General features: G+C 42.2%; 3 protein-coding genes across 6 annotated transcripts in view; all 3 read left to right on the forward strand.

The window, feature by feature from the left end:
• kat6a (K(lysine) acetyltransferase 6A) overlaps nt 1-5474 on the forward strand; it is a 30175-nt gene extending 24701 nt beyond the window's left edge. For all 3 annotated transcript variants that reach the window (XM_077521263.1, XM_077521261.1, XM_077521262.1), the window contains exon 17: nt 18-5474. In XM_077521263.1, the coding sequence (XP_077377389.1) occupies nt 18-3361 (3344 nt within the window). In that variant the 3' untranslated portion in view covers nt 3362-5474. The remainder of the gene's footprint in view (nt 1-17) is intronic.
• Nucleotides 5475-6033: 559 nt separating this feature from the next.
• Nucleotides 6034-13774, forward strand: ap3m2 (adaptor related protein complex 3 subunit mu 2). Its single transcript, XM_077522848.1, has 9 exons — nt 6034-6160; nt 8029-8313; nt 8418-8589; nt 9952-10089; nt 10173-10258; nt 11562-11695; nt 12081-12288; nt 12378-12522; nt 13068-13774. The coding sequence occupies exons 2-9, from the start codon at nt 8041-8043 to the stop codon at nt 13166-13168; spliced, it is 1257 nt and encodes a 418-aa protein (XP_077378974.1). The 5' UTR covers nt 6034-6160; nt 8029-8040; the 3' UTR covers nt 13169-13774.
• Nucleotides 13775-15660: 1886 nt separating this feature from the next.
• tet3 (tet methylcytosine dioxygenase 3) overlaps nt 15661-23398 on the forward strand; it is a 43131-nt gene continuing 35393 nt past the window's right edge. The window contains exons 1-2 of one of the 2 annotated variants that reach the window (XM_077521210.1): nt 15661-15849; nt 17919-18472. In XM_077521210.1, coding sequence (XP_077377336.1) covers nt 18095-18472 — 378 coding nt within the window. In that variant the 5' untranslated portion in view covers nt 15661-15849; nt 17919-18094. Of the gene's footprint in view, nt 15850-17867; nt 18473-23398 lie in introns of those variants that run through there. The other variant, XM_077521211.1, reaches the window with a different exon arrangement.

Consider the following 23398-nt stretch of genomic DNA (forward strand, 5'->3'; position numbering starts at 1 on the left):
TTTTTATCTCATTTTAGAGCTAACCGCCATGCTGAACCCTATGGCTGCATTGCCATCGGGTCCCTCTGCAAATCAAGCTGCCAATCCAGAGGTCCCGGTCAAGAAGAAAAAAGGCTGGCCGAAAGGAAAGAGCCGTAAACCACTGCACTGGAAGAAACGGGGACCTGGAAGACCACCCGGAAGTGGAGCCAACCAGCGAGCTGCTGCAGAAAGCCAAGCAAGCGGCGCTCCTGCGCCTCCCAAAATCAAGATGAAGCCCGGGCGGAAGCCTCGCAGCTGGTATCTCCAGCGTGCCCAAGAGGAAGCAGAGAGGCAAAGACTGTTGGGGCAGCAGTTGGACAATGATCCTCAGCCGCTTTCAACAGATCGAAACAGCAAGCGTGTTTCAAGAGCCATCTTGGATAGCAAAGAAAAATACTCTGACGATGATTATTATCTCCCCATTCCTGTGGAGCAGAAGGTACCAAAAAGGAGAGGAAGACCACCCAGGAACCCTAACCTCCGTCAACCACCCCCACCTGCTCCAAGACCACCTCTCAACTCTGAACCAGAGGATGCAGAAGAGGAAGATGAGGAAGAGGAAGAGGATGATGAGGAAACGGCGAGAACTTGGGAGGAGACCAAATCCAGCCGTCCACTCTCCCGCCCCATTTTGTCTGCTTCCTCTTCCTCATCCAACCCAGCGCCCCGGGCCCCACATTTCCGCCTTCAGGATGTTGATATTGGCGAAAGAGAAGAAAATGATGAGGAAGACGAAAGGGAAGAAGAGGAGTTTGAGAGCCAGGGCCATTGTAATCTAAATTTGTCGAGGCGAGCAGCAGCTACGCCAGGTTCAGGAAGCCGGCGAAGTGAGGACCATGATGCAGACGATGAAGGTGATGGACACTTAGAGGAGAAGAGCAGCAGCAGCAGCAACATCAGTAAGAAACGAAAAAGTCAGGAGTCTGACGAGGAGGAGGATGACGATGAGGAGGAAGAGCCTGCTTCCCACGCAAGCTCCCCTCCAGTCAAAGAAGAACCACAAGGCGGAGAGGCTTTTTTAGACATGGAGAACAGCGTGGCCCGCGACTATGTCAGCAAACAGGAGGAGGAAGAAGAGGAGGAGGAGGAGCCTGAAGAGCAGGCGCAGGAGTCAAAGTGCCGGCCCTCCTCCGCTGATCCACAGCAGGAGGACAGGCGGCGCAGAGAGCAGGAGGAGTCTGCTGCGGCCGCCGCGGCTGTGGAAACTGTTACGGCCATGTCTGTTCCCTCGGAGCCCATGCAGCTGCAACCTTTGCAGACCGACGACAAAGATGTCGCACTGTTGATTGAACCCCAACACACCCACTCCCACCCTCACCAGCACTCTGACTTCAAAGAGGAGCTGGGTCATCATCACTCACATCATCCGCATCACCACTCCAATGAACTCGACTTGGAGACGGTCCAGGCAGTGCAGTCTCTTACACAAGGGGAAGCCCAAGATGACGAGACTGAGCCTCACCACGGGGCTTACCAGGATTGTGAAGAGACACTTGCAGCCTGTCGGACACTACAAAGTTACAGCCACGCTGGGGATGCTGAGGAGGAGGCCCTGGCATTGGTCGAGGACTGCGGGGCCTCCCAACATAGCAGCCCCTTGCCTAATCCTCCAATGCCCCCACTGCCCAGTCAGTCTGTTCGTTCGGTGAACAGTCCAGGGTTGCCCTCGGCCATCGTGGACACAACAGCAGCAGGGCAAAGGGGTGGGACTCCTGGCCCCACTGGAGCTGGTGGTGGAAGTGGAGGTGGGTACACACAGATCACCCCAGAACATCCCAGTTCTCTGTCTGCACCATCCCAGCAGAACATGGAGACGTCTCCTATGATGGATGTCCCATCTGTGTCAGACCACTCGCAGCAGGTGGTTGACAGTGGCTTCAGTGACCTGGGCAGTATCGAAAGCACGACGGAGAACTATGATAACCCCAGCAGCTATGACTCGACCATGGGTGGAGGAAGCAATGGAACGGGAAACGGGGGTAATGGAGGTGGAATGTCTGTGGCAGGTGCTTCTTCAGCTTCATCAACCGCCGCCTCTTCGTCCAGCTCGGCCACCCCATCCTCCTCACAGTCCAACAGCTGCTCCTTCGTGCCAACGCCCAGTCTAACATCTTCCACAGGGAATGGAGGAACTCAACACGGGTTAGGAAGCTGCAGCCTCATCCAGCAAACTGGACCCGGCCCCAACAGTGGTCCCGGAGCCAGTAATGTTGGCAATTCTGTTCCCCAACCCCCACCTCCTCCTCATCCATCTAACACACCTAGCTGTGGCATTAAGTCTCCCCAGAGCTGTGGTGTGATTGAGAGGCCTCCCAGCACCAATCAGCAACAGCCACAGTCATCCCAGAAGAAGGTTCCGCAGCAGCCTCCCCAGCAGCAGCAGCAGACTCCCAACTCTCAGCCTCCACCCACAGCCCCCCCTCCTCAGCAGCAGCAACAGCAGCAGCCCCTCTCCCAGTGTAGCATGGGAAATGGCTTTGGCTCCACTCCCATGATTATGGAGATTCCTGAGAGTGGGGGCGGGGGAGGTGGCCGTACCCTGTATGAGCGTATGGGTCAGGACTTTGGCACAGGCGGGTACCCCCAACCGTCTGCAACCTTCAGTCTGGCCAAACTCCAGCAGCTCACAAACACCATTATGGATCCACATGCCATGCCCTACTCTCACTCAGCCTCCGTCACCTCTTACGCCACCAGTGTTTCACTCTCTAACCCAGGGCTTGCGCCCTCTGCCCACGCACCCCTCTCCCAGGGCCAGCCCACAATGACCCCACCCCCTAACCTGAGCTCTGGCTCCATGAACTTGGGCTCCTTGCAGCTGCAATGCAACATGCCCACCACCAACATCAGTCTGGGCCCCCCACCCCACACACAGCGACTGCAGGGCCAAATGGCAACTGTCAAAGGCCATATTTCCATACGGTCCAAAGCCACTCAGCAGCTGGCCCCGGCCCCGCACCAGCAGCAGCTCTACGGACGCAGCTCCGGAGCTGTGGCCATGCAAGGCACACCTCGCACCTTGGCTGTTCAACGCGGCATGATGCCAAACCTCATGCCAACGCCGGCACCATACAATTCCATGAACATGACACCGCTCAATCCCATGTCAGCTGGCTACCGAATGACCCAACCAATGATGAACAGTGGTTACCACGGTAATCCTCCTTACATGAATCAGCCAGCACAGTATCCCATGCAAATGCAAATGGGAATGATGGGAGGGCAGGGTTACCCCCAGCAGCCTATGCAGCCAAATCACCATGGCAACATGATGTACACAGGCCCCTCCCATCATAGCTATGCTGGTGTCCCGAAACAGTCGCCCTACATGAGCAGATGAAGACATGGGTCCAAGGCTGATTCTTGCTGTACCTTAAATGTGCATCAGTCATGTTCACACTCTACAGTGCTGTGGAAGGCGCCCAGAGTGCAAGTGAATGGAAACCAGGAGTTTCCTGTTTTTCTGTGTAATCATTTTGTCCATTTCTCATAAGATAGGCAGGGTTTGTACATGGACCCAGGCCAGGCCTACGCAGACCCTGCAAACTGGCCCAAATGTCTACTCTTCCCCTTGAAGAGCAACAGGGGAAAGGATGGCAAGGAAGATGCACAGAAAAGGACAATACAGGATTAATTCTGATCTTGCTTTGTCGGATTGCAAATGCAAAAGACAGTTGTCTGATTATATTCAACCATGCACACAATCTTTTGACATAGGAAGCCTTACCTTAAAAAAAAGAGACAAAGTAGGTGGATTCTTGTTTTGTTAAACATAAACTGAACTTTATTTTTGTTGTTTGTTTTGGAATATCTGTGTGCAGTCTGGCCTCTTAATATGCTTCAGTCTTTATATTTGTGGCATTCTGAAATGGTGGCCCCGCCACTCTTGGGTCTCCACAAAGACCCCAACATCTCCATGGCCAGCGGGGACCGCCTGTGTTCGAGATGTTTATTCATTTTTCTGTCTTCCTGGGTGGATGACATCATACCAAAAACACTGCAAAGACACAGATGAGACAACAATGTCTTTTTTTTTGTTTGTTAGGTTTTTTTTGTTTGTTTTGTTTTTTAAATATCCAGTAGTAGCATTATGTTCCAGTTTTCTGCCATTTTGACAAGTTAAGATGTAAATATCGTGATACCTCCCATTATCAAGCAACACATGCATAGACGCATACTGGCTAGTTCTTGCATAAGCGCACTAGCACAGGAATGTACCACCTTCAGCTATTCTTGTCCACACTCCACTGACAGTCGATGTGCATTGTCAATTTTTTATTATTATTATTTTTTGCGGTTAAAGACTTCAGAACAAACAGCGAGATTTCCATTGAGCTGCTTTAAGGAAATTTGGTTAACAATTAGCTGACTTTCCCCTAAAGTGTTAAGACCCAAAGAGGTCGAGGTGTCTGCTTATAAAATGTGTATTCTGTTAAACTTGTATTTTTTTATATATGCATTTTATTTTCTCTCAACGTCTGTGTTTGCTAGCGATACTGCGGTAGACAGTTTTAGCCCTTAAAAAGGGTGTACCTAAAGGCCTGGTGTAGTGCATGGCTTGGCCCACACAGAGGCACACTCGTATGAAAGCAGGGTCAGCTTTGTTGGTTATGGCGTTTAAATGGCGAAGGTGGAACGGTTCACCTTGTTGCTCCATGTACCAGTATTCAAAGTCAAAAGAGGCGTTTTCGTTTTCTTACAGACCTGACATTGCATACTTTTTTTGTGTCTATTGTTCTGTTCTGAACTTTGTTTTCTTTCTGAATTTTATCAGACTGGGCAGCTTTCTATTATGACCTAAGCTGACTCTTTTTGACTAAAAAGAACCTGTGTAGAGAACACGTTTTTTTCTATAATATAAAGAGAAATTCTGACATTGATATTGGTACTGTCATTTTTTTCTCACTTATGTTTCAATACAAGAACACCACATATTTTTCACTCACCTCTTGGGTAGTACTTACTATTGAAATTAAAAATAATGATTAAAAAAAAAAGTTCTACTCACTTTTAGTGACTAAGATGCCTTTAACCTTTCCATTCCATCTCATCTCTAGAGTTTTTCTATCTTTGTGTAGTATATTAATGCTATTTTAAACAAAAGGACAAATATCTAAAGGTCACTTGGCATTTTTTTTTAACGTGTGTTGTATAGGATGACTTCCTTACATTAAAGAGGCATGTAAAAATGAGCTCCGTATATTTCTGTCTGTTTATATCGCTTCCCTTTTTGTATCCTTTGGAATTGTACATGTTTCGTTGTATGCTAAGAGAGAGTGCAAAAATAAATAAGAGTTTGGCTGAGTGCAGTGTTGTGCTGTACTCAGCGGCCTCAACTCTCTTCTCTGTCCCTGTATGTATTTCCATTTATCCGCTCCCACCCTTTCTTAGCAAGTACTTTCAAAGAACTCTGTACATTTTAACATAAAATGAAAATAAATTATGTTGAGCCATTCATGTTTCTCTTGACATTTTTTAGGTGATATGTCCCATTCATACTACTTCAAGATTTACTTCTGATATGTCCCATACTACTCCAAGATTTACTTCTAATGAATGTTTGTTTCACACCACGCGGTCATAAGTTGTTTTCCATAAACTTTGGGAAAATGTTTGATATGTATAGTCGGATATTAATCAACTGCAGTGGCGTCTTGATAAATTAAGCTACCCAACAAATTTCAGTCCAGACATTAAAAAAAATATATACGCAGTTGTATACATGGAATGCTTAATATGAATAAAAACGTGTGATACGTCATACATCATTTATAAAATATGTCTTAGCTGGTCACTGTTTTTGAGAATGCGGTCCATTTGTCCTGGTTGTTGAATGAACGCCACAAAATGAAAACACTAGAAACAAAATGTCAGACCCGCTTTCATTTGGTCCAATCATCCTGAGGCGCTGCTTACCCATTGCCCAATCACCACAAAGTGGCCGCAACACAACTTCCGCACTCTTGGCCAATGACGGTGTTGAAAAGGCGGGATTTTGATTATTTTCACAGGTTGTGGTTGGCTGTTTTTCTCCGCTTCCTGTCACCATAGCCTGATCCTGCTAACGGAAGCGACAGCGGCTTCATATTTCAATGAGAAAATAGTGAAATTGGAGACCGAGGCGAAACATTTGTGTTTGGTAAGTGTTTTATGAACCTACAGCATTTTATCTATATACCAATTGCTGGGAAATTATTGTATTTTTATTTTCGTTGTGGGTGACGTTTTTCCACTTGTCATGAGACACTAAGGAGAAGGAGGGGTGCTGGTATAATTTTATTACAGATGGGGCTGAATGCTTTTAATTAAACTGTCTCACCATTGTAATGTTGAGACTCAAAATGCTTTTCGTTATTTCGTTTAAAAGGGAAACCCTTTTTAACTGTGCTGACGGGCGTTCGTTCCCCGGACCCCAGCTAAACTCAAATGCCAATGAATAAAAGGGGTGTAATACTGCTTAAAATAGCATGATATCACTCAACTCAATTTGATAATTTAATCCCGTGATACAATTCAAATAATGATTCATCGGCTGACAATAGGGTTAAATATCAGGTGAGCACATAACGTTACCTATTGAGGATCATACGGGACAATTTTCATCTCTACAATCACAAAAAAATAAAAATAAAGTTTGATTCAGTTTGTAATCCATTTGTCAATTGTTGCGTGTACTTTCTGCCATTTCTACATTGTAGAGAATATGATACCCTAAAAACGAGTAACAATAAATATGTCCTGTGTTCTTTTGGTGAAGACTTGGTGGGGGCACCAGAGCACGAACTGCCTTTATCCGTAAAGAATGTCATGTGAGTTGGTGGAGGGTTGCTTGTGGAAACCGAAGAATGATCAATCTGTTAGGAACTTCTTTTTTTTTCTTCCCTGTAGGGTCATTTTCATGATTTTCACCAAGTAGCTAGCGATGCAGTTGGCTAAAAGAGGAATGTGTGACAGCTTTCATTATGGTGCTGTCACATGAAGAGATGACATGCACGACCCCATGATGATTATTTTGTTACTTCTCTTCTTTCTCCTCTACTATAAAATGTTATGTTTGTGATCATAACCAGTGTGTTGTGGGACATCCATGTACCAAAGAGAGATCAAATTATCCTATTTACTTAGGTGCAAAATTTATTTATTTACTACAAATAACATATCTTTGTGCAGCTATCTGTGCAAGTGATGGACAAATACTGTAAAATGCTCTTCCACGAGATCAGGGGTTTGCAACATGCGGCTCTGGAGCCATACTCTGTTTTTTGTTGTTCTTCTTTTTTTCATTTTTTTTTTCCATTTTCTTTTTCTTCTTGTACTTTTTCTACTTTCCTTTGACTGTCAAATACTTTCGGTGCATAACTGCCACAGATGGCCGTCGGCTGTAATGCACCAAAAGTATTTGTCAACTGCTAAAAGTGGTTTTGGGTGCCAGTCTGAGCTCTAATTTTAATATATAAAATTCCAACCAGAGTAGAAGTCGCAGGAGCAGCCAAACTATGAAAAAAAGTGACTTATTACATCCATCCATCCATTTTCTTTGACCGTTTATGCCTCACAAGGGTCGCGGGGGATGCTGGATCCTATCTCAGGTGGCTTTGGGCAGTAGGCGGGGTACACTGGACTGGTTGCTATCCAATCGCAGGGCAGACTTATTACAGTATGTTTGGAAAATAATGCTACATATATTTTGAGTTTTCTTTTTTTAAATTTGTATTTCATTTTCTTGATTGAATTCCTGTCTCTTTCAGTGCAACGCAAATTGACAAGTCACCACTGTGTTGTATCGTATTAAACGCAGCACACAATTTTGTTTCGAATGGAGTTGACTGCGTTTTATGTTTTTGTTTTTTAATGAATATTTTTAAGCTCCAAATCATGGATTACAATTATATTGAGGGGTTGTCACCTTGATATCATTATGTCAGTTTTAATTTTGTGCGTGTACATTTGTCAGCATTCAAATTGATTTAACACCTTCTAATGTAACTTTTGTCTTCCATTTTGTAGCCTTTCGTCAAGATGATCCACAGTCTCTTCCTGGTCAACTCCTCAGGAGACATCTTCCTGGAGAAGCACTGGAAGAGTGTGGTGAGCCGCTCTGTGTGCGACTACTTCTTTGAGGCCCAGGAGCGTGCCAGTGAGCCGGAGAACGTCCCGCCTGTGATCCCCACCCCGCACCACTACCTTATCAATGTTCTCAGACATCGTATATACTTTGTGGCGGTCATACAGAGCGAGGTGCCGCCACTCTTTGTCATTGAGTTTCTGCACAGAGTCGTCGACACGTTCCAGGTTATCTTCATGTTCTTCTCTTCGCATTCGATGAAATTGTCGTACTTGAAGTTATGATGTTTTTTTTTGTTCCACTCGACATTCACGTGTGTTGTTTTGAACAGGACTATTTCGGTGTGTGCACAGAGGCTGCCATCAAGGACAATGTGGTTGTGGTCTATGAACTCCTGGAGGAGATGTTGGACAACGGCTTTCCCCTGGCCACCGAGTCCAACATCCTCAAAGAGCTGATCAAGCCCCCCACCATTCTCCGCACGATGGTCAACACCATCACAGGTGCGATGGTTATGTTTATGTCCACCAATTTTAACCCTTGGAAAAAAAGTGGAATATTTTCTTGCTGTCAGGGAGGCAGAAGCTCCTCTCTAAGGCCAGGGGTGTCCAAACTTTTTCATTTGAGGGCCACGTCCAGAAAATCAGAAGGACGCAAGGGCCACATAATGTTATGATGAGAGAATTTATTTGTAATATGGCAAGTAGGGTTACTATAGTTTTGGAATTTTTCATTTTAGTTAGTTTTTATTAGTTTTTAGGGTGGTTCTGTTAGTTTTTATTAGTTCTTTAAAAAAAAATGCTTAGTTTTAGTTTAGTTTGTTAGTTTCAGTATTAGTATTAGTTAAAAAAAAAAAAAACTGTATTACTTGTGCGCAATATTTAAAAAGCACCATGGGAGCAACGTCATCTGAAGGTGCTTTTCTACTGGCTGCCGCTAGATGACGTCACTTCTGTGTGACATACTTTCAAACGTCATTATTCTGGTTTATATCAAAATAAATCTACTAAAAATCACATTTAAAATCATCCCCAAAGGTTCATGCATTAATTTAATTACCAAAGACTAAAACGAAGGACATGTTTGCTATAATTATAGTTAGTTTTAGTTAGTTTTGTAAACATAAAATGTAGTTTCAGTTAGTTTTTCGTTTTTTAAAAAGCATTTACATTTTTATTTTGTTTCGGTAACAATATTGTTTTTTGAATTTTAGTTTTTTCATTAACTAAATTAAGCTTTTAATGGCACCTGTTTTTCGATAACCTCCCTTCTTACTTTGACCATCCCCAAACATTTTTCTTTTGTTTATTTTATTTGAAGTGAGTCAAATGCCATTTTTAGCATATGTCGCGGGCCACCGAAAAATGGACGGCGGGCCGCAAATGGCCCCCGGGCCGTAATTTGGACACCACTGCTCGAAGGAATTGTGCTCTAAAAAAACTGGACAAGTTTCAGGCCCCACTGCAGGCAGAGAGACATCGCTCCAAATTACTTTGTCACGGTGCCTAATTTGTTTCTCAGGTATACTGATTGATGGGGACAAAGAAGCCTAGTCAGAATTACAGTACTTAGCAACTTTTCAGTGTAAGTCAAGTTTATTTATATAGCACAAGAGTCTCAAAGAGCTTCTTCATATACCCACAGTTGACAAATATCAATATCAAGATTTATCCCACAGATGCTTTAAGTTAACAGCACTGGAGACAGCAATGAGTTTTATGTTTTGGTATTAATTAATGCACATAAACGTTGAAGCTTCTGCACTGGCTCAAATTTGGGTGTAACCGTGAATGAACAATTACTCTCTATTCCTCAAGTCTGCGTTGCGGCATAAACCGATCTTGTTTTATATGGTCAATCGCCAGGCAGCACCAATGTGGGTGAGCAGCTCCCCACTGGCCAGCTGTCAGTGGTGCCATGGCGACGCACTGGCGTCAAATACACCAACAATGAAGCTTATTTTGACGTGGTGGAGGAGATCGACGCCATCATTGATAAGTCAGGTAACGCTCTGAAAGCCACTCACTCTTATAAGCAAGCTGTGTGTTATGAAATATGATTTTTTTTTTTTTTTTTCCGCCCTCAGGTTCCACCATAACAGCGGAAATCCAGGGAGTCATTGATGCATGCGTCAAGCTAACTGGCATGCCTGATCTCACGCTGTCGTTTATGGTAAGTGGTTTCAAACTTCACTTTTTTTTTTAATGTGTTTTATACATTTCTGAGTTTTGGCTTTTCCACTAGTGACACCTAAGCTTACAACACTTCCGTACAAATTTGGGTTACGACGCAGGCACAGGAACATAACTGTCGCAAATACAGCACAACTCCTGTACATAGATGACAAATTGAGTGTATATATAAACTTAACTGGGTTGGAAACAAGACAACCAGCTACACGGCGCCTTTGAAGACCCCAACTGCATGCCACTGAGTTTGTATAGGTCGTAGGTTATATTAATGGGCTAAAAAAAAAAATTAAATGATTTATCTTAATGTTCTTTTATATCACAAAAACATGACATTGGAACAGGCTAGATAATCAAATACAAATATGGTCAAAATATACTACGTTAGAGGGGTGTCAATCATGAAATATGGTGGCCAGTGGAGTAATGTGAACGTTTCCCCTTGTAAAAATTAATGAGGGTGAAAACTAGCCCAGCTCAGGCACGACTCTGTTAAAAATGTCGGGTTGATTTCCATTTGTGCACCCCATAGCACCCCCTAGTGGCTAGTTTGTTAGTGCAATTTAATTTTCATTAGGGATGTTTTGGCCTTCTCTGTTTAAAATCTATGCTAATTGTCAGATGAAGGGGAACCTAATTTGTTTGTGAAGCGATAAATGTGTGCTTGCATTCGCAAGTAAGTGCCTCAATATTGCCATAAGAGATTGTAGGTGGTTTATATGCATTGCTGTTTTTTTGTTTGTTTGTTTTTTTACAATATTGTTGTCTTTTTTTTTTTTTTTTTTTCACCAACCTTGACTGCAGAGGCTAATGGATGAAACTGATGATTTTGGTGACCTGTCTTTGTCAAAAAACAAAACAAAATGGAGTTGACTTTCTCACCTGTTTCTGAACTCGTGAGAAAGTCAACAAGTTTCACCCAAAGTGAGTGTTGCCACTGCGATGACAAACACTGGCATCTACAGGCGAGGGTTTTTAAGGTGGTATGAAAAGATGATTTGACGGGAGCGCGACCGTGGGGCCAACTTCAGCGTCGTACTCAGGCGAACTAACGCAATGATATTAGTATTGTTTATGTACTTTTGTTTACATTTGTGTTACACGCATTCAATCTGGACATCTGCGGGTTGTTTCGTGTGTTCTTTAAATCTAAACATAACCTTATTTGCCACTTGATGTGTACGAATTAGTCTAATGGCATTAAATTGGCACCTGCGGACTTTTAAGTCAAGTTGAAATGAGAAACGCCTCCTACATGTTTCGAACAAACTTCTCTTCTGACTCAGAATCCTCGGCTGCTGGATGATGTCAGTTTTCATCCGTGCGTTCGATTCAAGCGATGGGAGGCTGAGCGGATCCTCTCCTTCATCCCCCCTGACGGAAACTTCCGACTACTCTCCTATCACGTCAGCTCGCAGAAGTTGGTGTCTTGATACTCTCAGCGCATGTCAACAAATGAGTTGCTCAAGTGCACGGAGGGTTTCTCGGGTTTTGATGGTTCCATTTTGGATGGGTTTTGATGGTTTCACTTTAACAAAAGGGCACACAAAGAACTAGTTTGCACAAGATGGCATTCTCAGTTTACTGTCGTGATGACTGTTTTTGTATTTACGGCCTAAAAGAGGTTTCCATTCAAATATTTAATGTAATTATGCTACTTAAACATAGAAATTTTGGGGTTACATTTCCACCATAGGAACGGAACTCGATAATAAAACTGGGGGATGTCCTGTAATGTCATTACGATGATTGATAATAGACTTGGAAATCATCACATGAGCGGCTTCATTTTCATGCCTCTTTAGCCTGGTGGCAATTCCGGTGTACGTCAAGCACAACATAACTTTCCGCGAAGGAAGCTCCCAGGGACGATTCGACTTGACGCTCGGCCCCAAGCAGACAATGGGCAAGGCTGTGGAGTCGGTGCTAGTCAGCAGTCAGCTTCCTCGCGGGGTTCTCAACGCCAATCTGAACCCTTCCCAGGGAACATACACCTTTGACCCAGTCACAAAGGTAAGCGACAACATATACAGTATGTCGTGTAAAAGGGATACCTGAAATATACAGTACATTGACTTGCTTCACATCTTTTTTTTGGTCAGTTACTGACTTGGGATGTGGGCAAGATCAACCCGCAGAAGCTTCCCAGCTTGAAAGGCACCATGAGCCTGCAGGCGGGGGCCTCGAAACCCGACGAGAACCCTACCATCAACATCCAGTTGAAAATCCAACAGATGGCCATCTCAGGTTAACTCACGCAAGCGTCATGCATGTTTCTCCTCTCTTTGCATCAACACCATTTCAGCTGAAGTCCTCATAAGCATGCTATGAGCTGACACCCTCCGTGGTAGTAATTGTACTGCTGCGCACCATCCATAAGATGGCGCCAAAGGCATTACTCATTAATGATTTGCAGACTTTGGTTGGAGGATTTATTACAGCTTTCTTTTCCATTCAAAAAATTGCTCTGTGAACTCTTATTTATTAAATTAGGATCAGCGGTTTGGAAAGTCAATAGATTTTTCTAAACCTGACCAAAACTCTAGCATTTTTTATTTTTTTTTAGGGTTCTCTTTTTCTAATCATGCCAGTAAAATGAGGCAGTGGACAACCCATTCTCAAATTAGTATTTTTATTTTTTTGCAAAATTGTCCCACTTTTAATGTTTAGGATTATCAAACGAATGTAAATATCATCAATTACCTTTTCACATCACTTGTGTGTTGCCAAGATGTGACTATTGACACAGTATTCATGAATTAATGAAAGCATATGTGCTATCCTTTGAACAGGACTGAAGGTCAACCGCCTGGACATGTATGGGGAGAAATATAAACCTTTCAAAGGCATCAAGTACATGACCAAGGCTGGCAAATTCCAGGTCCGGACATGAGAACATCACTTCCGCTCAAAATGGACCAAAATTTGATGTGATGTGATGTGATGTGATGTTATTTGTTGGACGCACGTTTACGTACATTACAGGATTTAGCTCCACAATTAGTGGGCTCGTTGTAGCAACAGCTTATCAACAATCATCAAAAGCTTGAACCCAGTGGAACAATCCAAGCTCCTTTTCGCTCCAAGTTGATCCATGATATCTTTACAAATACTACTAATGTACTCATAACTTAATATTTATTGATCATTTAAGCTAATCCAAGCTACCAGAGCAATGGTGGCTCAGGTGCTAATATAGATCAAAGTAGACTTCAGCATTTGAAACGATCCCTGCAATTTCTAAATAATGCAATTACGGAATGCCATTCAGTAATTGCATTAATGCGTAGCGTATTTGTTTCCATAAAAGCCTGGATACTACTGTCTTGCTATTCTGTTTATTTAACACTCCATCAAATTCACTTTATGTGCTTTGCTTTGAAAGTTTTATTTGTGGTTGTGAGCATATATATTGGAATATGTGCTGCTCACATTTTGGTCTGCTTTTTGTTTGTGTCACAACAGTGTGGTAATAAAGATCTGTGTTGACGTACCACTACTTGGATTTCTTGGAATACTTTTGGAATCACTATGTCTGAAACTAGACCCCTCCCTGAAGTCACTCGGAGAATTGTCTTTCCAATATGTTTTATGCCGTCCCACTAGTACAAAAAGGATATTCTGATTAATACAGCGTTTGTATAATATGAATAAAGTTGCAAAAGCCAACCATTTTTCTCCATGGGGGGCGCCGTTTTTCCACATTCCGTTGACTGAAAATTACATCACAATTTCTCAGTGGCTACGACCAATCACAGCTCACTGGTTTTCTGAGTTTGGTCATGTGACATTCGCAAGCTGGACCATGATTGGTCATTAGGTAGGCTCGGGTGACAAAATGTCCGCCCTCTGAGATCGTTTAAAACGAGTGGATTTTTGCTGTTTTTAGTCATATTGCACAATCACAGTATTAATCAGAATGCTGTGTTTAGATGAGTGCGGTCCACATACAATATAGTATTTTAAAGTTTTTTGGGGGGTTGGCTCCCTATTTAAAGCCATTTTTTAATTTACATAATTTACTCATCCCATGAGGGACAACTAAGCGCGAGCGCACCATGCACGAGCTTGGCACAGACGTTGCAGTTACACTTTAGGCCAGAGATGGCAGTCGTGAGTAAAAAAGTGACAAACTGCAAAAAGTGAGGCTCGAGTCTTGTTCCACGGTGGAAACTACGATCTAAATCATTTCAATAGACCCTTCCAGTGTGACGTCACCTTGAAGTGCGCTCCTAGCGGTGGGGGGCGTCAATGCGAGTGAATTAGAAAACAATCAGTGTGAGCTAGAAAATAGGTCAAACAGTTGATAAATCAGCGACCAATGCTATGGTGAACTTGTGCGCGGCCAACGGATGCTTTAATGGCTCAAAGAGAGATGAGAGCATTCTTTCGGCTGCCGGCAGAGATTCTAAACTCTGCGAAAGACAGTGAGGAGTAAAAGACGAGCACGGTGGCTAGCGTGTAACTACGACGCAACTTACTTTTTGTAGCTAGCAGCTTCAAAGACTGATTTCAATGATTCGCAGTCATGTAGTGTCCTACTTAGGACGTTTTTTTTTTTTTTGTGACACTTGACATATTTCCCACCTTTTAACGAAAACGCTCACCGAAAATCAAGCTCTCAACATTCATTTGTTATGGGATGTTTACCCTCCGGGAGGCGCCGCAGGTTGATCACGGGATATCGTTACTCTTTGTCAACTGTGGGCATGTGAAGCCCTTTGAGACTTTTGTGTGATTAAGGACTATATAAATACACTTGACTTGACTTGACTTGACTTGGCTAAGTGCAATGCTGAACAGTTGATAATGTTAAAGTGGCTTACAATGCAATTAACAAAACATATTGTACCTCAAAAGCTCTTGTCTCGTTTTTGATAAACACTATCACGCTGCTGTATCTAAAGTTCACCATTAAGGTAAATTTACTTGGAGAGGGAAGTATTTTTGAGGTGGTACTTTGATGCACCTTGGGCAAACTAATAATGCAAGTCAGACATAAAATGATTAATCTTACTTTTCTTACAAGAAAATTAAAAGCACTTATTGAAAGTCCTCAGTTTGGCCATTTTATAATCTGGAATTTATTATGTACTTGTGCAGCATCAGCTTACTAATAGCTATTAAATGGCGCAAAAAAAAAAAAAAAAAGTAACCAATTATATGTATATTACAAAAATACAAGTGACTGACATGACAGCGATCACATCTCATCCTCCCTCATCTGGCAGAGGTCCAGCCCATAATTTACTGATGACTTCAACACTACTAAAAGATGACCTCTCTCTCTCCCTCCTCCTCTGTCTCTCCCTCCACCACATCCCACCTCCTCTCAGTTGTTTATTAGCCTCCTAAGTTTTCTCTCCCCTTCGATTGTCACCGAGGTGTCGATTATTTCCAAGTTTTCCCCGAGCGTTTGCACACGCACGCTTATTGGACCTAGGCAACTATTTTAACTTCTCGCTCATCTATCTGGCTGTTTTTGCCTCATTTTATCCTCTTATTTTTGTATTTTAACGACGGAGAGCCGAAGTGAAATTTCCATCAACTCAATTACACTGTCGTCCACGTCAGGTAAATGTTATTTGTTCAATATGTTTTAAGAGCCTGAGCCAAAACATTCGCGTATAAGCTAAGCATGATAATGGAATGTGTTCACGTCAGGTAAATGCTGTTTCTCTTATAGCTTCACATGTGAAGTTGTTAACCACGTTTTAGCGTGAGCCTACATTCACGTGAGTGACGCATGATATTGTATTTTAGTTTTTTGAGGGTTTATTCTGGCCCCAAAATGTGTAAGTTTCTATCATATAACTAGCATCTTTATAATGATGCTAACTCGAAGTAGCTAGCCTACCTATACCAATTAATTGTTTCGCAAAGTTTACCTTTGGACACGTGTGCGTTTTAGTATCGCAACGTGTGTGTATTGACACCCAAGGGAAAGTGGCCTTTTTGTCACTCAGAGCAATTAGCCCACACGTAAGACTAAATGGGTGTGTATTGTGAATGCTAATGCCAGGAGATAACAGGGACTATCGTCATGTAAATCTAAGGACGCTGTTATTTATATCTGTGATGGCACGCGCCACCTGGGGGGGGGGGGGGGGGGGGGGGGGGGGGGTGAATCGTGCCGGTGGCAAATCACACGAACGCGACACTGCTGATGATACATTCAATGTTTGACTGCTGGCACGCATCAAATGTGGTTTTAGGCTCTTTTGCAATATTGCGTGCGTCTGCAAAAAAATATAAATAAATTGACCTATTTTTCCAAGTTGATTTATCTGACTAGGTTGACTTTTTTTTTTTCTCACTAATGAGCAGCCCCCTTTGTAACTTAACTTAATATTATTAAGTTGTGTGATGTTTCAGACGGCAAACAAAATAAAGGACGACAGTCGTGTTATCAAAGTTACTTGAAGATTACTTGTCCATTAATTGATAGGGATGTAACGATATCCAAACATCACGATATGAAGGTCACGATACGATAATTATCACGATATTGTCGGGGGGTTGGCGATATTTAAAAAAGATCACACTATTGTAAAAAAACAAAAAAAACAAACTAAAAAAAAAAAAAGCACAATATTGTGCTTTTGTACATAACAACAATACATATAAACTACCTTCAATCTCTAATAACAATATTGAGGCGCTTACTTGCTAATGCAAGCACGCATTGATCGCTTCACAAGCAAATTAGGTTCCCCTTCATCTGACAATTAGCGTAGATTTTAAACATAGAAGGCCAAAACATCCCTAATGGAAATTAAATTGCACAAATAAACTAGCCACGAGAGGGTGCTAGAACTGCACCAATGGAAAACTTTTTTTAACAGATGTGTTCCTTTTAAATATTGTGAACATGACGACGACGATATTGTGGCGGTTTTAATATCACAATATTGCCCTTATTGTGACATCCCTGACATATATATATAAATATCTATATATATATATATATATATATATATATATATATATATATATATATATATATATATATATATATATATATATATATATATATATATATATGATATATCTTGATTATTAATTACAAAGGTTATTATAATTCTTAATAATGAACACATTCAATAGTATATCATGTATATATAGTCTCATACTTTTACCTACACAGATACATATATATATGTTTTTTTCCCTTTGTCAATATCAACAGCTTGAAATACTGTATTTCCTAAAACACATTCAGTTCTTGTCGGCCCGGTAGCAGTAGCAAAGAAAATGTGTCTTTCTTGAACAATCCAGCTTTTATTGACGGTCGACCGGAGCGTGTGACCCACCAGACAAAGAGGACAGTGCGCATCAGCACATCAGCAACACACAACCGCCTCCCCATTCTTTCCGGTGCGCGACTTAAGCCCCTTATCCATGTGGGGGTCTGCGGTTAAACATAGCAGCTTCCCAAAGAATATACATAAAAGCTAAATAGTGACAAAAGTCTGTATACAATCTCGATTAGCTTGTGCTGTTACCGAAGGAGACGGTTTAATATCAACAAACTTGTCTTCCGCTGAGCTCCAATGTTGTTGAAAAGCATTCGTCAACATGTATCCAATTGCAGTTGAGTGTTGTTCAAATGTCTCATTATTTCCCTTTTGACTTGTTTCTAGGCTGATCCAGCTTCGACCCAAACTGGGTAGCAAGAAACGATTCCAAGGGATCATTATGATGACACGCATCGAGGTCCTTATTTCAGGCTGGTATCTTTTTTTAATAGGAAACCAATTGTTAGCATTTTAAAGCCCTTTTTGAAATCCTTCAAAAATCCCGACACAGCGTCGGAATAATGCCAAAGTCGAGGGCGGCGCGCAGTTCGCCTCCTCAGGAAGTCTGCCATTTTTTCAGCAGCCAAGTTCCAAATCGCAGCGTGAAGAGAAAATTATTAGTCAAGACGTCCCCGCTGAGCAAGTACATCGAGAGCGAGCATCAGCAGGCGGGCCTCTTCTCCCCGTCCCCCGCTGACCCCCGAGAGGATGCCGCTTTCAACCCGCAGAAGGAGAAGAAGAAGAAGAAGAAGAAGAGGAAGAAATGCGGCGCCTGCTCGCCGTGCCTTCGCAAAGTCAACTGCGGCGCTTGTGCGAGCTGCGCGAACCGCCGGACGGGCAAGCAGATCTGCAAGCTGCGCAAATGTGACGAGCTGAAAAGAAGGCGGGGCAGCCGGGAGGTGAGTCGGCATCTTTAACGCACGTTTTTCAATGAGCGCGTTGTCGCGGCATGCTCGTGGGAAAAAAGTAATTGGATGCGGAGTCACATATGGGCAAAAAACAAAACAAAACAAAAAAAAAACAGAATTAACGTCAAGTTATTTTTAGGGGTGCACCGATCGATCGGTCAGCCGATTTATTGGCCCCGATTTCCTTAATTTTGGAAGATCGGTGATCGGCCGATCTCTTAAAAATGAGCCGATCTTTTCCACCAATCTCATCTCCATCCTCATATGTCTAAAAAAGTCAGCCACTGTCCTCTTCTGCTGAGATGATTAATAGGATTTTCATTTTTATTTGAAAGAATAATTCGTTTGTTTTATTTCGCCGATATTGTTCAATGTTTTCCTATAAAACAAGATTGGAACACAGAAGGTATATACTGCTTGTAATGAAAAAAATCGGTATCGGCAATAATCGGGATCGGCAGGTCAGACTTTTTAAAAGATCGGGTGATCGGTGATCGGCCGGAAAATTGTGATCGGTGCACCCCTAGCTTATTTTAGTTAAAAAAAAAACCTAAAACTAAAATTCAAAAAACAATTGCGCGCAAGTAATACACATTTTTCTTTAAAAAAAAACCCCCTAAAACTAATACTGAAACTAACTAAAACTTTATTAAATAACTATAACTAATAAAAACTATCAGAACCACCCTGAAAATTAATTAAAACTAACTAAATTAAAAAATACAAAACTCAAAACAAAATAAAAACTAAGTAAAATGAATAATTCCAAAACGATAATAACCCTGGAGCTCATGCATGAGGTACGGCTTTGTTATTTATTTATTTATTTATTTATTTATTTATTTATTTATTTATTTATTTATTTATTTATTTATTTGTTGGACAGGTGGACTACACAACCGACACACTCTATAACCCAATTGCATCAACATTACAATTGAACAAATGTCAGCTAGCCTTCATTCCAAGTGGCATGGTCTCGATAGCCAATGACTTGCTACAATAAATGTAAATAATAATAATAATAATAATAATAATAATAATAATACAGATATTTTTTTCGTTTTATATATTTGAGTTTAATTCATTCCACTGTGAATGCAACCAATGCAAATCCAGAGGTACCATTTATTTAGATCCAAAATGCGTTTGTAGCATTTTTAGCTTCACTATGTGACAAGAACACGTCTTCAAAAAGTCGGTAATACTTTCAGTCACGTATTCCGAGTCAATTTTGTGAACAGCTCCAATTACTAAAACGTCCCCTGACTAGTGTTTGAGGGCGCGCGGTTGAGGGAGCCGCACAGGAGAATTCCACTATTTGCCTCCGCTTTGTCCTTTGACCTCCTCGGCCTCAACTGAGAGTGGGGGGTTGACCTTTAGGCTATTTTGTGTTTGTGTGAGTGGGTGGGTGGGTGAAGAAGTAGTGCACTTTTACAAGTGTGCGGTGTGCGCGCGTGCGCGTGGCTAAATGTGTTTGTGTGTGCATGGGGGTCTGAAAAGGTCGAGGGGGTGGGGGATGGGCTTGCAAGTCAAGGAAGGAGGAAGATGCAACCGACAGTCAGCAGTTGGAGAAAAAAAAAAAACAGGAAAAACTTGACTTGACTTGAGGCGTGATTTAAAGGACGGCTGCTGACGAAGGATATTTTCGCTCAGCACGTTACGCGTTTCCGTTTGGGAAAAGGAGGAAGGATGTGAATTACCACACATAAAAGTTCGAAGCATAACTCATTATTTTTTTGTTATTATTATTATGCAGATATTGGTTCATGTAGTTGTATTGAATAAGTGAGAACTTGGATAATCTGTGATTAAAATCTATGATTTTACTTTGCACCGAACGGAGCAGCGCAACAAATTTCATTGGATTTTGTACAATGACAATAAAGGCATTGAATTGAATTGAATTGAATTGAACTGAATTGAATTGAGTTCAATTCAATTCAGTCTGGTAACATCCTTTGAAACAGCAGCTTAAACCTGGTTGGATTTTCTAGAGCTGAATAAAATTAAATTAATAGAATGAAAAAAAAGCCAAGATTTTTTTTTTCATATTGTCTGATCTCATACAACGGCGTATTAGGGCCACGTACAAATTTTTTTTTTAATTTTTTTTTTAGAGGGCGGGGTCAATTGATGATAAAAAAAAAAAGTGGTAAATTTGCCACTTTTTAATATGGCGAGAAAAAAAGTGGCAAATTTGCCACTTTTTTTTTCTGTTGAACTGTTGAACAGTCACCGTTACCAATATCAAGTACCGATACCACTAGTACTTTTGATGCATAACATTAAAAAAGAAAAACAATGGTGGATGATAAAAAAAAAAAGACTTATAAATCCGAATTTTGCATTTTTACTTAAAACTGCATAAAATTAACAGCAATATTCTATTATTTTTCCCCCCCATTTGTTCATAAAATACATATTTTGTATAGAACAAACAATACAACTAATTTTTATTAAAAAATAAAATAAAATAAATATATAATTAAACTATTAATCCAGTGGCAAGACAAAAAAAAAAAAAAGTCCCAATGAAAACGTGCTTGTACATAGAAATGAGCATCTGTGCCTTTAGTGGCTGATGTTAAAACGGCCACAAGAGGGCAGCTGATGCTGATATCAGCTGCCGTAGCAAGTACCAATACCTTGAAATAAGGTCGGGTATCGGCGGTATACTCGCCCGTCCCTATTATTTTATAAACATATGAAATAAGTGAATTAAAGAAAAAGGTCAACATACAGATTATATTCACATTCAAAAAGTGTTTCATCTTTTATGAGAATTGCAGCTAATTTTGCCAGGATAACAAATCACCTGAATATTGACAAGGACGCTCGCGATTGTTGCTTTGCTTGTTATCTGCGGTGGTCGCGGCTGAACTGCGAATGCTACGTAGCATTAGCGCATTATTTTGAGCAATGAAGTCAATAAACACAATATTGCATTATGACAAATATTAGCCTTTGAAAAGGTTCAACCAGAATCAAACAGTAGTTCTCCAAATATTCACTGATTATGATTATAGGCTGTTGGAGGCAGTGTAGCTTGTCAGGGTTGAGGATCACTTTACAGTTTGAAAGAGAGGACACGTGGTTTGTTTTGCCACAAACAGGAAATAAGGGTTCTCATCAGCACTCTTCAGACCTGTCCTGTCCTGTCCTGTCTTGTTTGGTTTTGCTGTCTGGGTGTTTCACACAACCCCCTCAAGGATTTCCTTTGCTGCTAAATGGCAGTTGTTTCTTAACTGAAATTTGTTCTTCATATGTGTCCAGAAAAGTCTTATCAGAGGACTGTGTAGTTGGGAAAAACGGAACCATTTGTCATTAGTTAGCTGGAGGACCATATTTACTGTCGGTGCGCCTGTGCACGCGAGTTCAATCGGTGGCTGAGAGGTGAACAGGCTCATTGACACGAGTGCTCCAAATTGTCACCATTGTCTTTCCCGAACTTCTCCAGTTGGGTCATAGAAGTTTACTGCCTCCACATTTCTGAACTTCTGACCTCTCAAAGAATGCTAACCTATTTCAGTTGATCATTTCTCACATTTGGAGGAAGACGGTGATTGCCAAAGGTTTTCTGCCGCGTGTGTTTACTGTTAATTAACAAATCTGAAAATGAAAGTATAAGATTGTACACATTACACACATAAACAACAAAATGGCATGACAACAATCACCTTTCGACTCGAGACAAAGTCAGCCTAGTCATCCATCCATCCATCCATCCATCCATCCATCCATCCATCCAGCCAGTATGTGTCTATCTATCCAGTATCCATCCATCCATCCATCCATCCATCCATCCATACATCCATACATCCATACATCCATCCATCCATCCAGTATGTGTCTATCTATCCAGTATCCATCCATCCATCCATCCATCCATCCATCCATCCATCCATCCATCCATCCATCCATCCATCCATCCATCCACCCACCCATCCATCCAACCATCCATCCATCCATCCATCCATCCATCCATCCATCCATCCATCCATCCATCCATCCATCCATCTGTCTATCTATCCAGTATCCATCCATCCATCCATCCATCCATCCAGCCATCATCCATCCATCCATCCATCCATCCATCCATCCATCCATCCATCCATCCATCCATCCATCCATCCATCTGTCTATCTATCCATCCATCCATCCATCATCCATCCATCATCTATCCATCCATCATCCATCCATCATCCATCCATCATCCATCCATCCATCCATCCATCATCCATCCATCATCCATCCATCATCCATCCATCCATCCATCCATCCATCCATCCATCCATCCATCCATCCATCCATCCATCTCCTGAACCGCTTATTCCTCACAAGGGTCGCTGGGGTCGACTACTAACACGACCTGGTCCACCTTGCAATCGTATTTCCCGCCATAGCCGCTCAACCCCCCTCGACCACGCTCGCCACAAACACGCCTCCGCTCGCAGAATCCCACACAATCCCACACGTGACCCGCGTGACGTCCGCGGAGGGGATTTCCCGAACCGTACGAGTGCGTCAGGCGGCCGCCACAAATGCTGCGTCACCGCCTTGGAGTTGACATCGCTCTCCTCCGTCTACCTCGCTCGCGCTCGCCGTCTGGTTCACTTCCTTCCGACGCGTTGTTGCAGCCGACACGCGGCGACGTTTAGTGAAGCATTTGCATGAATACGCTGCTGGACGTGACTTAGCAACGATGCTGAATTTGAACAGAACAAAGTGGTTGAATTGAAAGAGAAAGGCATCCAGTTTCCTCGTTGACAGATTTTGTCAAAGCGTTACGTCTCATTGTGGTTTTTGGCGAATAGGCGCTTACTCGAGCCTGCTTTGGAAAGGTGCACTAAAGGACAAACTAGTTTTTTTGTTGTTGTTTTTTGCAGAATGTCATGCGAGGAGCAGGTTGCTGAA

This window comes from Festucalex cinctus, chromosome 5 (genome assembly GCF_051991245.1).
Source record: "Festucalex cinctus isolate MCC-2025b chromosome 5, RoL_Fcin_1.0, whole genome shotgun sequence".
NCBI lineage: Eukaryota > Metazoa > Chordata > Actinopteri > Syngnathiformes > Syngnathidae > Festucalex > Festucalex cinctus.

Excerpts from the sequence above, each read along its gene's own strand:
- ap3m2 (XM_077522848.1), top strand. The coding sequence starts at position 8,041 with ATGATCCACAGTCTCTTCCTGGTCAACTCCTCAGGAGACATCTTCCTG. Across the intron at positions 8,590-9,951 it reads GATGGTCAACACCATCACAG|GCAGCACCAATGTGGGTGAG; the intron begins GTGCGATGGTTA and ends GTCAATCGCCAG. Across the intron at positions 11,696-12,080 it reads TATCACGTCAGCTCGCAGAA|CCTGGTGGCAATTCCGGTGT; the intron begins GTTGGTGTCTTG and ends ATGCCTCTTTAG.